This window comes from Abramis brama (genome assembly GCF_963993115.1).
Source record: "Abramis brama genome assembly, chromosome: 19".
In the NCBI taxonomy this organism is placed as follows: Eukaryota; Metazoa; Chordata; class Actinopteri; order Cypriniformes; family Leuciscidae; genus Abramis; species Abramis brama.
This window is the reverse complement of record NC_139981.1, coordinates 6,026,344-6,040,939: the sequence shown is the minus strand read 5'-3', so window position 1 is coordinate 6,040,939 and position 14,596 is coordinate 6,026,344. Positions and strand designations below refer to the sequence as shown.

Genomic DNA, 14,596 nt, shown 5'->3' with positions numbered 1-14,596 from the left:
TCTTTGTTAATGTTAGTTAATGAAAATAGTTGTTCATTGCTAGTTCACAGTGCATTAACTAATGTTAACAAATACACATTTTGATTTAAAAAAATGTATAAATAAATGTTGAAATGAACATCAACTACGATTAATAAATGCTGTTGAAGTGTTGGTCTGTGTTAGCTAATATGTAGTTAATGTTAACAAATGAAACCTTATTGTAAAGTGTTACCAACACATTTACATGAGAAATTGCCGGGTATTAGTATAATATTGTCCATTATAGTTCTTAGTTCAAAATGCAATTCTCAAAAAAGTACGGTAATAAAACCAGATTGACCAAATTTCAGATTTCATGATGCACTGCATCATTTCGCCAAGAATTGTAAAATCATTGTCAGATCAAAACATTTTCTTATACTGTTTAAGTGTGTGATGGGTGCTATTAACATGAATTTCACAGGCTTTGTGACAAGCTTTGCTCTTATTCTAATTGTGCCTGTTGTTGAAGGTCCTCAGATGTTGTATTATAACCTTTATTTTAAGCTGGTGTGTCAGGGAAAAAGTTGGCTTATGTGTATCTGTCATAACAAGACTAGAAAGTTGCCCTGTTACATGCAGAAGGAAAGACGCTGACATTTGCTTCCAGAGTTCAGGCCTGATCAAACAGCAGGAGAGGAAAGGGAAATGCATGATTTGCATAACCATAGACCCCTGTGAGGAAATGTCAGGGGAATGTGTTTGGCTCTATCTCTGAGGTGTCTCTTCACTCATCAGTAAAGAATACTGATGTTAATCTTAAATGTGAGCTTTAGGTTTCCATCAACACTAGATGGGAATGTGAATAGCAATACTAAAATATCCAGCTAAAACCAGTTTTAGGTGGTAGATGGGACCATGTTAGCTGTCTTCAATAGTCTGGTCATTAGCTGGTTTAAACACTCTGCATTACCTGACTGGAATTTTAGACCATCCTGAACCTGCAGTAAACAGCTACAGTGTTCTTAAAACCAGCTTGACCACTTTAAGTTTTGGTGACCTGGTTTTCCAGTTGGGCCCATTACCAGCTCATCCTTCTCCCTGCCAGCTGGTAGTCCATCTGGTCAACCCCATAAACCAGCTTGGACCATGTTCTAGCCACCATCTTAAGCTGGTTTTAGTCAGAAGGGTAATGTTCAAACCAGCTGAGATACTCAGAGTCAGTCTGTCCATTATGTCACCGTTGGGTCAGAACTACAGCTGCAGTCAGTTAGAGACTTATTCACTACCGACTCTCTTTTCCAGCTGTCTTCAATTCTTGAACAAGTGAAACCAGCCTCAGAATTACAACCACTCTGAAATATTTACATGCATTGCTGTAATAATCCTCAGAAAGTGCAAGATTATTTTATTATAGTAAGTTTATAAACTGAGTACTTTGATTAAAACCTTACTTTTCACACCGTGTCTACACCAGACACGAGTGGCGCGACACGTCAAAGGCAAATAGATCCCATTATAATCTACACTGGACGCAGCTTCACCTTAAATTCCCGACACTAAACTGATGCACCGTTCTATTTCTGATGCACGTGAATTGCTTGCACTACTTCTGACAAGAAGAACAAATGGATTTGCAATGATTGCAATGAACAGCCTCAAGCTGTTGTGGCGCATCACAACACAACGACGGTCACGTCCGGTGTAGATCCGGTGTGTCATTATCTGCCTGACCTCAAATTTGGAATCCAAATTCTTCCACAATGTTTAAACCAAATGTATGTTGTAAAGGAAGCATTTGTCCATTTCCTTTAGTATACCATGTATTTTGTTTCAGTAAAGCTATCAAAATATCTCCAAAACCACATACATTTACCAGAAAAACAAAATGGCATTAGATACAAGATTACATTTAGTGAGTTTTATGCCTAAATGAATGAGTAATGAGTATGTATGCGATTATTGTTTGTTCAAAATGACTCAGCAGTGACATTTAATGCAGATGACTATGTATCTGAAGCGTAGGCTTTATTTAAAGTGCATTGCCCTGTTGATGAAATTAATCATGGGTCATTAATCATGGTGTTGATGCTTTATAACGTAATCATGGTGTGTGCGTTTATTTCAAAATCATCTTTACACCTTTTTATTATAGTATCATGATGTGCTTTGGCAACCTTTGCCGCATGTCCAGATGGTTGAGCTGCTTTGATTTGAATTATTGAGAAAATAGTCCATATGTGAAAGATGTGCTCTCAGCACAGCTGCTGGTTCTCACCAGAGACACTATATATAGCACAGCACACTAGCCCGAACAACACTTGCAAGTTGGGAAACATTTGCCCTGTTCGTCTTACAATCTCACCGGGCCTAATACCTGATGAAACAGCACCACATTGCACATTTCTCATCGCTCGCCATTATTTGGCGTTGGTTGAACCTCTGAAGGGCAGAGCGTCTCTGGCATTCTCTGTCTGCTGTAGGGAAGAAGTTTGCAAATGTGACTTGTGACGGTTCAGAATTTGCATAAAAGAGCCCGTCGAGACTTGCCAGCAGCGTTCTCTGGAATCCCACAGGGGCTTTGCTGTCATTTGTAACCAAAACTGCTAATGCTGGCACATTAGAGCTCTGATACTGAAAATAAATCAACAGCTGTTTTACAGCCATGCAAATGAACACTTTATGTAGTTGCAGAGAGTCCATGTGTGAGTTTGCTTAGCTATACTTGGGTGATGCATTTGTTCCTAGATGTTCGCTAATGTTACAAGATTCCTTTGGGAACATGTGGGGATGTCCTCATTTAATATGATTCATAAATAGATTTTTTTTAACTCTAAATATGCAAATACAAGTGTTTTGTTTGTAGGCTTGGGTTTAAATCTGCTCTACGTCAGCATTTAGAGATGTGTTAGAACACAATTCATAATACATCGCAAGTACGAGATTTGTATGCTAAAATTCATTGATGCTTCACCTTTTAGCAGAAATATGCCACGATGTCGTGTTTTAAAAAGGTAATAAGCTGGTTTGTAGTATGTTAGGTGTCTCAATGGTGTCATAACTCTCATGGTTTGTGTTCTTCTCATCTCTTTGTAGGTCGCATGGGTCTCAACTTTCACCATCCTGTAGCTGAACATATATTACCACCGAACAGTGAGTATCTCTCTATCTCTCACAGTACTGCATTAATGCTAATAAACACAGACTTTTCATTCCAGATGAACAAAGTATTGGATTTCTAAGACAGCGAAGACATCTTGTTATATATTCCATCTTATTTCAATCGACTGAGTCAAATGATTCAATATACACTACCGTTTAAAAGTCTGGGGCCGGGAAGAATTTTTTTTATGTTTTTGAAAGAAATCTCTTATGCTCACCAAGGCTGCATCTATTTGATCTCAAATATATACATATATACAAATAATATTTTGAAATATTATAACTCGGTTTAAATAACCGTTTTCTATTTGAATATATTATTTAAAAGTACATTGTAATGGCAAAGCTGTGGTTATGTATACACAACACCGTTTTCAACTTAAAACGTAAAACTTTTTATGCATTTTGGCCGTTCATTTACACGACAATGGCATCTTGGGGACCTGAAAACTCAAGCTTTTGAAAACAGGTTTCAAAGTGCTAGGTTTTGAATACGATGCCTTTACCGTCTCCATGTAAACAACAAAAACGTGAATCTGTGAAAATGGGGACATCATGCACATGCGTATTACATGTTCACGCATGCGTATTGCGTGTTCGCGGGGTGTTGCTTGACAAAGTGATATCGCCAGCTACTGGCCTGGCATGCATAATACAGCCTTTTTAGTCATTTTTGCAGATGCGTGTGGGATTTTTAGGACAGTTTTTAGTACATCGTTGTCTTGTAAACATACCATGAATTGTCAGCATCATTACTCCAGTTTTTAGTGTCACATGATCCTTCAGAAATCATTACTAATAATGATGATTTGCTGCTCAAGTAACATTTCTTATTATCATCAATGTTGAAAGCAGTTGTGCTGCTTAATATTTTTGTGGAAACCAAAATAAATTTTATTTATTTTATTATTCACAAAAAATAAAATTTGTTGATGAATATAAAGTTCTAATAAACAGCATCCATTTGAGATAAAAGCGTTTTTTGTAACAATGTAAATATCTTTGCTGTCACTTTTGATCAATTTAATGCATCCTTGCTGAAGAAAATTATTAATTTCTTTAAATAAATTTTTTTTATTGATCCAAATTTTTCAAACGGTGGTGTAAATGCTTATTTGGTGATCTGTAGGCCTGTATACTAGTTTATTGTAGTGGCAGACAGATAACTCGGCTAATTAATACTATCCATTAAAACTATTAGCCGTTAATACTATCGGCATGTGCTACATGCTGCAGAAATGTTTCTCCCTTGTGTGTTTCAAAATCTACCAATTAATTCAGTTTAAAGGCAAAAAATAACTGGCATGTTCACACTGCCCCAACAGACACCAACAAACGCTTATTGGACATGTTCAGTCGGGTAAAAACAAACTCCGACCAATGCCGACAGGGGTAACACACTTATATGACACGACCCAACAAACGTGTTTGTTGCCGTTTGTCTGTGTTGTGTGAATTGGCCTTAATTAAGCAATTAAATAATTAATAATAATTAAATTGTTCTGCTGTAAATGTCAGCTTGTATTTCCCATATAATTTCCCATATCAGCATCAGCCAATGCAAAACCCATTTCCGTCCTCCATTAGTGTCTCGTAGGCCTCAATGCAATGTGCTGAGTCTCGGTTTCCTCCTGTGGTGCCACCAAACCGCACACATGAGCATCTCCCCTGCTATGATTAGCTGTCCTGAAAGCTTATATACACACGGTCCACCTCAGCAAGTGGCGTACGGCCAGAGGAACAAACATGAAAGGGAGGAAACGCCAGGAACAGTTTTGCCAGGGTCACAGGGGTGACTTGAGCTAACTGTGCTCACTAGCCTGATGGTTGTAGTAGGTATCTGCGTATCTGCCGTAGGTACCACTGAAAAGCTTCAAGTGGGATGTTTGAGGTCTGGCGTGTCATCCGTGTGGTTTATGGATGCCGTTTGGTGGAAGCAGTTCAGGAAGGAGCCGGCAGGGCCTGAGACCACTCTCTAAACCTCTAATTTGGACAATTTAACTGGGAAAATAGTTTCCATGTCTGTTTGTATGAACTCGCCTTTAAAGTCTGAAGTTGTTTAGGCTGAAGGATGCTAAAATGTTTTGCCCTCCAGCCATTTGACCAGCCACATTTTTATAGTATATATATTGGAAAATAAAAATGTGGCTGGTCACCCTGCATCTAAGTTATTATATTATGTTTATATTAATATATATAAAATATTACATACATAAATTAAATACATGTTAAATACATGTAAATGCATATATATTTATTTATTATTATTTATGTATGTATGTATGTATGTATATATACACACACACAATAAGTTATTCATCTGAAATATATTCTACTTTATTTCAATTAACAAGTGTTTTAATAGTTTAGTTTTAGTTAACTATAATAACCCTGGTGTATATATATATATATATATATATATATATAATATAATTTGAATAAAATGTGCAACAACCTCTTTTAGTAGACCAAAAATGAACCTGATTTAAATTTACACTGTCCTTGAAAGTGAATTTGAATCACTTTTTGCTCCACTTTGATTAGCGTCTTAGTTAACTGAAAGCAAACAAAGAATCACGCATATAAATTGATGTCTTTCCATTTTGATGACTTCGCTCTTGTCCATATGTAATGTGTTTATCGTGCCACAGATTTAGCTGATTGGTCTGTTTTACATCTGACATTGATATGCTGCCCTGCATGTCAAAAGCTGAACTATTTATAACTCAACACGGCATATTATAAACGTGTCAATCATGTTGTGAGTCGTGCCGTAGCAGCTAAAGACATCCATCTAACTCAAGATTACATAGACCAGCATTAAGAAATGCCTCAGATGGACACAAGAAGGTGTTTTTGGTGAACGCCACCCTCGCACATCTCTATACCTGAATGGCGTGATGCACGAAAACTAGATTTTCCTTGATGATCGGGGTTCATGATGAAGAGAAACTACCATCCAGAAATTCCAGGCTGGTGAATGGTGTTAATTCAACACCATGTTTAGAGGACAGGGCTTTGATTATAGACCAGCTCTATAAAGTTTGTCGGAGTCAGTGTTCTTGCTCTGTATCCCAGTGTGTCAAGGCTGTGCGTGATCTGCTGTGACTTGTATTAAGAATCAGCCTGAGGGACTTGCTCCAGTTGCTTTGTCTCACTCTTGAACCCTTGCTAAATGTAACAGTGGTTATTCTTTAACAAAAAGAGAAACTGCTATTTCACTGGAACTGCCCTTTTTCCTGCTGCCTACAGTCACCTTTCAACAAAGACCCCGTCCGTCTCTCCGGGTGGGTGTTGACTCACTCCAGACACTGTAGCTTTCTCCTTTCATTGTTGCTAGGAGTATTAGACCCCCTGACACCGCCTCTGTTTCTGTGTACCCAGAGACTGGCAGACCGTTTTAATGAAAACCCCAAAAGTGAGATGCCCCAGAATGAAAACAATATATCCAACTCTGAAAATGTCATACAGTTGGAGCATCTCTGTGGCTCTTTTTAGACCATAGAGTCGACATCAGGAACCAACTGTATGAGACCGTTGGGACCTTAGGTCGCTCCTTTAGTCAGAGACTGTTGCACCCCCAGTGTAAGAGGGAACGCTACGGAGATCCTTAGTCCCAACATCAGTTAGACTTTTTAATATCAGCATATCTTAGTGCTGAGGCTGGGCTTTGACACTCCTATAGGACCAGTTTTATCCTTAGGAGAGTATATTTACCCGTATACCCATATTTAGGATATGTATTTATTTATATTTTTTCATTCGTATTTAATGATACTGTTTATATCTGTATGCGTTTCTGGTCTCCTTGCATAATTATCATCAGAATACATAGTTGCAATAATGTTTTGTTTTCTTAAATGCAATATTTTTTTTGGTGCATTTTAGTGTGTATGATGGTTTTTAGTGTATATTCAGTTACCATTATTGTACTGTTTTAATTCTATTCTATTTTTATTTATTTTTTTGTACTGCCTTGTCCATGCAGCTGCAATGTCTACATTTCTCCTTGGGGATAAATAAAGGTTTATCTTATCTAATCAGGATATTGTTAGAATTGTATTTTATGTTATTAATTAATTACTAAAATACTTTTATCAATGCATTCAAAAGTTTGGGGTCAAATTTCTTTTTAAAGAAATTAATAATTTTATTCAGCAAGGACGCATTAAATTGATCAAAAGTGACAGTAAATACATTCATATTATCACAAAACAATCTATTTTATATAAATGTTGTTCTTTTCAACGTTCTATTCATTAAAGAATCCTGAAAAAAAAAAAAATGTTTTCAACCGTTTTCAACATTGATAATAATAAAACTAATCGAAAATCAAATCAGCATATTATAATGATTTCTGAAGGATCATGTGACACTGAAGACTGGAGTAATGATGCTGACAATTCAGCTTTGCTGAATTATATTTTAAAATATATTACAACAGAAAGCATATCATTTAAATTGTAATAATATTTCACAGTAGGCTATTACTGTTTTTACTGTATTCTTGATCAAATAAATGCAGCCTTGGTGAGATTAAGAGACTATTTCCAAACTTTTGACCGATGCTGTATGTATGTATGTATGTATATACATGTATATGTGTGTGTGTTTTTACTAGATTTTTTAACAGAACCCCAAACATTTGAACAATAATGCAGTAAAGGCAGAGTTGTGTATAAAAATGTTATGTAAGATAGGTATGTGTGTGTTGGGTGTGTTGGTAAAATAAACCCCTCAATATTCAAGGGGCCAATAGAATTTCTTTCAGATGTCTGTGCCATTAAACTGGGTGTGTTGCGATTCCATTACCTAGCTATAAACATGTCAACAGTTTAGCTTCTTTCATTTTGATCAGGAAGATTCTCTTCACCTGAAAGAGAAAACAAGCTATAAAAAACCCATGACATTTCTTGCAGCAATACAATGCATATAGTGTTGTGTTATGAAGTGTGTCATTATACAGCGACAAGTGAAACCAAGCTTGAAAACTCCCATGTCTGTCTCTCTCCCTCTTCTATCTGTCTGTCTCTCTCTCTTCCTCTATCTTCACCCGTCTCTCTGCTCTCGAGCAGCCAGGAGTTATGGTCGCAGAAGAGGTAACCTGACACCTTCTTTGTGTTTGTGCTCGCAGAAATGATGGGGCTTTTGCTATGGCTGATTTGCTCGTTGTCTATGAGGGTCACAGGGACGTATGAAGGGAGGGGGGTCATAATATCTGCTTCCTTTGCATTAATTCATGTTCATTTTGCCATTGTTTTCTGCTAATAATTGAATTAATGTTTCCTTTTTTGTTATTGCATAAAATCTAAGGAGCCCAAGGAATATTTTAGCAATTGATTTCCTAACAAAATGGTCAACAATCACTAAAATATTATTTAGGAAGTGAAATGAATCATACAGGCTTGCTGCACCTCTCATTTCAAGTGTCGGACTAATTCTGTCATCCAGTTCTGTGTCTGAGGGTTTATACCTCATGTGTTGGTTTTCGCTCTAGTGCTCCTCTCATACCCCTTTTCCACCGTGAGCCAATCACTGTAGCTGTCTGAAAGTTCCCAGTGTGGCATGATGCATTTAAGGTGTGTTCACACTTGGCATGTTTGGTTAGATTAAAATGAACCCTGTTGCGATTGCTCTGTAAGTGCGGTTCATTTGAATAAGTGTAAACGCTGCCATCTGAACCCTGGTGCACACTAAACAAGCGGACAGAGACCGCTGAAAAGATGAGTCTCGGTCCACTTCCAAACAAAGTCTGGTGCAGTTCGAATGATATATGAACACAACACAGACCAAAGACATGTAAACCAACCAAAAAAAGGGAAATGAGACCTTAAAAAGGACAGAATGCTCAAGCATACCTGTTTTTTCTCGTCATAGTCGCGATGTTGCCCATCACAGTTCGGTACAGGCGTCAGAACCGCGTCTCCTCACAGCAGATCTTGGTTTGTGTGTGTGACGGAGGGATTCCTGCTTCTGTTTTGACTCTTTTACACATTTTAGAAGCTCTTCACGAGTTCTCAACTGGTCAAAATACCATCATATGTTGGCTATGCACATACAACAAACGCATTTATCCCAGAACACAGCATTGTTTTGGATGTTCAGTGTGAACACACCCCTTAGGTAATGTTTTTCTGTAATACTTCTGTTTTTGTCACTCTGAAATTCTACTCATTCCCCATTTGTCTAAAATAAATTGATTTACAATCATGTGTGTTTTTATTGTTTTTTATTACATTTTAATGAATGCATCATGACCATGAATTAAATAACTTTGCATGTTGAAAAGGGATATCAGTGTTTGTGTCCAAAGGTCTGTTTCCTCACACAGTGACGCCTCTGATCACAGCACTATTTGTTTGCATTTCAATATGAAAATGTATCTTGTTTTATGACTCTAGTAATTGCCTACCTGATCATATTGATCACATCTCTGTGTGTTTTTTTAACATGTCTTCAGGTTAACACTTCACAAATATGAGTAAGACAAAAAAGAAATGGATTGTTGCTTGTGTAATTATTTGGGATTCAAATTTTTTGTGGGTGATCAAATGTATAATTTTCTAAAAGCTTCATTTCATTTCACTTTGGCACTTTGGAACAATCCAGTTTCATGTAATATCTAAATTAATTAATCATTTTTAAATAAAATATGTTGTAATCCATGATATTTGAAATAAATTATACTACGGTTCGAAAGTTTGGGATCGTTTTTATTTTTATTTTATAAGTCTCTTATGCTACCATTTATTTATGAAAAATACAGTAAAAACAGTAATATTGTGAAATATTTTTACAATTTAAAATAACTGTTTTCTATTTGAATATATTTAAAAATGTAATATATTTCTATGATGGCAAGGCTGAATGTTCAGCATCATTACTCCAGTCTTCAGTGTCACATGATCCTTCAGAAATCATTCTAATATGATGATTTGCATGAAACATTTCTTGTTTTTGAAAACATTTATTTTCTTATGTTGAAAATAGATGTGTTGCTTAATATTATTGTGGAAACGTGATACTTTTTTTCAAGATTCTTTGATGAATAAAGTTCAAAAGAACAGCAAATTAATATTAAATTTATAAATGTCTTAACTGTCACTTTTGATCAATGGAATGAATCTGGATGAATTTCTTTAAATCTTAACTTTTTAATCTTAGTTACCCCAAACATTTGAACAGTAGTATATATATATATATATATATATATATATATATATATATATATATATATATTATATATATATATATATCTAATCTGTTTCTGTTCTCTGGCTTTCCCTCTTTCATCTCCTGTCCTGTGATTCCTCCTCTTCTCTTCTTCTTGTTTGTTCTCTCTGCTTCCTGCCTCAGGTCGCTCTTCACTGTTTCCTTTCGAGGACGGCTTCTTGGACGAGGGTCATGGGGACCGAGCGCTGACCCCTGGCCTGAGCTCTCCCAGCCGCTGTCAGAACGGAGAGAGGATGGAGCGCTACTCCAGGAAGGTGTTTGTCGGCGGACTGCCGCCTGACATCGATGAAGGTACGGGACTCACGCTCACACACAGCTCAGAGCTGAACTTCAGTTTGTAGGGAATATTAATTCTTGAATTAAAAATTTTCTTCAAGATACAGTATCATAAATAGAACATGATAGAAATATAATTGTACCTGTATCTGCTACTTTTTGTGCTACTATGTATCTGGTTTAGGGTTATTATCAGCAACTAAAAGTAAAACTATTAAAATATTTTTATATAAAAAGTTAACATGAATAAGTGATGCTGAAATAAAATGCTGATGAAAAATGTAAACTATATTTCAGTTATTTGCAAATTATTTTTTTTATTTATTTCATTTAGTTTAAGTTGAAGCACTTAAAATCACTAACTGGAAATTAAATAATTAAAAATTATTTATATACAATTTTTTTTAATCAAAAACTATAATAATGGAGGAAAGAAGACATAATTGTTGTGTTGTGGTGTATTTTCATAATGTTTCTTCTTTTTGTTGCAAGTACATTTTCTATATTTGCTAAAATTGCCAATAAATAAAAGAATTTTAAAAATTATACAAATTTTGAGACAATTTTAATAAGTTTAGTGGTGTGGGAAATTTGTTTTTCTAAGCGCTTAGACCTGTTTTTTCATCTTGTTGACAATAAAATGGAAATCCATCCATGGAATCTGTAGTTCCATCCATCCATCCATCCATATGTAGTTCCATCCATCCATCCATCCATCCATATGTAGTTCCATCCATCCATCCATCCATCCATCCATCCATCCATATGTAGTTCCATCCATCCATCCATCCATCCATCCATCCATCCATCCATCCATCCATCCATCCATCCATCCATCCATCCATCCATCCATATGTAGTTCCATCCATCCATTTACAACAACAACTGACCCAAAGTATATCTACAGATTATTATATCTAAAGATTATTATATAGACTGGTGGGTTATGCACTTTCAACTTGGATAAGTAAGATCAGAACACCCTAGCAACTGCATGAGACACAGAAAAAAAAAAACAGACACATGACTGAAAATGTGATTCATAGCAAAGAACTTTTTTTATTATTATTATTATGAGTCCCCAGTTATTTGGAGAGGATTCAGTAACTGATTTTTTATTTATTTTTTAACAATATTTGGAATCCATATTTTTGGTCTAAATACTTTCCATTTTTCCTACAGATGAAATCACCAACAGTTTCCGTCGCTACGGTCACCTGGTGGTGGACTGGCCTCATAAAGCAGAAAGCAAATCCTATTTTCCTCCTAAAGGTAATGACATTATGACATCATCTCTCCTGCGGCACTTTAATACAGCTGCAAATGTTTAACAAATCAGTGACAGAATTATTCCTCTTGACACCGTCTGCGTTTGAGAACTGAAAGTACGACATCACAGTCGGCATTTACCTCAAATGAGTCTATTGTGTGGATGCTGGTCTGAGTTTACTCTGAGCATCAGGAAGCTGTTGTGTTGTGTGCGTCAGATTGGTCTCTATTAGTTCATTGGGCCTCCAGGTGTTCATTTCTATGGCTTGTACAGATGCACACAGACAAGTACTTGCAGATACACACCTGGAGGGAGAGACCAACTGTATTTCATCACGTAACTCACGTACATGTGTGTGTGAGTACCTGGAAATAGCTGACAGAGTTTGACAATGTATATATCATTTTATTATATACCATATAATGTATAATAAGATATATTGTAGGATATAGATTCATTATATGTATAATGAGATATTTGTACGTTATAAGGAAATACAGATTTCTTTCAATCGATTAAAATTTTTAATCACATTAATTACATGAAATGCAGATTAATTACATTTTTATAGTTAAGATTCTGTAACACTTTATTTTAAGGTGACATTGTTGCACTTTAATGCACTTACTATAGTAATAACAGTAAATATGCATAATTACAGGAAACTAACCCTTAACCAAACCATAACCATAATGCTATAGTAAGTACATGTAGTTAATTAATATTAGTACTTATTTGAGTAAGTACAATGTAACTGTCACCTTAAAATAAAGTGTAACCAAAGATGTTAACAATGTTTCAATTGTATTTATTATTTACAAAATACAATTTGTATTTTGTATTTATAATTGTATTTATTATTATTTGTATTTTGTATTTTTTATATATATATATATGTGTGTGTGTGTGTGTGTGTGTGTGTGTGTGTGTGTGTGTGTGTATATATATATATATATATATATATATATATATATATATATATATATATATATATATATATATAATATTTATGTGTTCTCCCTCTCAATCTTTCATTCTATTAAACATTTGAATTAATTTAATTAAGTCCTGTGCTCTGAGCTGTAACTGTAGTGAACATTTCCGGTTGGACTATACTATAAAATATTGTGACATGATTATAATAAAGAAATTAAAAGGGGATGCTAAAATTGTATTGGATCATTACAGTGAATAATTGTTTGTTGTGAAAGCTGCTTATGCAGTTTCTGTAAATATTGCAACTAGTAACTCATTTTCATGGACACACTTTACATTAGGGTCCAATTCTCACTATTAACTGCGACTTCTGCCTCAATAAACTTCTAATTACTGCTTATTAGTTGGTAAGGTAATTGTTAAGTTTAGGTATTGGGTGGATTAAGGGATGTAGGCCATATTGGTCATGCAGAATAAGGCATTAATATGTGCTTTACAAGTACTAATAAACAGCCAATACCCTAGTAATACGCATGCTTATAAGCAACAAGTTAATAGTGAGAATTGGACCCTAAACTAAAGTGTTACCCTTTTTTTCTAGTTTTAATTGTATGCATTTAATAATAAATGATCAAAGCAATAACTTCAGTTTTCTGATCTCAAGGTGATTTTAATGGATGTACGAGTAAATGTCACTTGGTTTGATATTTTGTTAAATTATGCAATGATTTCACACACTAAGATCGGCTTAAGTGTCCAAGTACTTTTTGTGGCCACTGTATGTTTCTTCATTTATTAGATCTGTGCTCTGTACAGTGATCTGCACTTGTGGATTTTATATATTTGGACTCGTGTAGTCTTCATGCCTTAGCCGTCCTGTCACTGTGTGTAACTGCTTTTTGTAGATGTGCTCATTGTTCCTCCAGCTCATATGAAACACTGATCCAGACTGAGTGAATGGAAGATGCTGGTCATTTTTCCATCCAGTGTTGTGTAAAAACATCATGACTCACAGTGTGCAGGACTGAGGTCAGCGCTGAGGCTCCAAACGCATTAAATAGGGTTAAAAGCCTTCACGAGGCTGTTAAACGCTTATCATTAACACTGAGATTTATTGAAGAGCTCCTTCTTGTTCAGAGACCAGCTGAAAAACAGGATGGAAATTAAAGGGATAGTTCACCCAAAAATGAACATTTGTCATCATTTACTCACCCTCAAGTTCCAAACCTCATGAGTTTCTTTCTTCTGTTTAACACAAAAGATGATATTTTAAAGAATGTAGTAACCAGACAGTTGACGGTAGACATTGACTTCCATAATAAGAAAAAAAATACCATGGAAGTCAATGTCTACTATCAGCTGTCATATCTTCTTTTGTGTTCAACAGAAGAAAGAAACTCATACAGGTTTGGAACAGCTTGAGGGGGAGTAAATGATGACAGAATTGACATTTTTGGGTGACTATCCCTTTAAGTCCAGGTTTAGCTGGTTAACGTGGTCCAGTTAGCCCCTGCTGGTATATGAAAGAATTACACCATCAAAACAAAAAGCATAGTTCTCTACTGAACTCTAGAGAGTTGCAGTGCATTCTGCTGAATAATTTTTTTGCGAGCATATAAATGGTAAACATTTTTTATAGTAGATATTTTACCAGTGCGCTAATAAAATTATGAAAATATTTGTGGACGCAGTAGTTCATTTAGGGTGAAGTGGGAAAATATATTAATGATAAAAATAATGAATAATAAATAAAAATGT

At 35.4% G+C, this 14,596-nt stretch overlaps 1 protein-coding gene across 6 annotated transcripts in view; it reads left to right on the top strand.

The window, feature by feature from the left end:
* Positions 1 to 14,596, top strand: part of cpeb3 (cytoplasmic polyadenylation element binding protein 3) — a 35,302-nt gene that overhangs the window by 12,883 nt on the left and 7,823 nt on the right. For 4 of the 6 annotated variants that reach the window (XM_084093512.1, XM_084093510.1, XM_084093514.1 and 1 more), the window contains exons 4-7: positions 3,058 to 3,114; positions 8,199 to 8,222; positions 10,480 to 10,647; positions 11,815 to 11,904. In XM_084093512.1, coding sequence (XP_083949638.1) covers positions 3,058 to 3,114; positions 8,199 to 8,222; positions 10,480 to 10,647; positions 11,815 to 11,904 — 339 coding nt within the window. The remainder of the gene's footprint in view (positions 1 to 3,057; positions 3,115 to 8,198; positions 8,223 to 10,479; positions 10,648 to 11,814; positions 11,905 to 14,596) is intronic. The other 2 variants (XM_084093513.1, XM_084093511.1) reach the window with 1 other exon arrangement.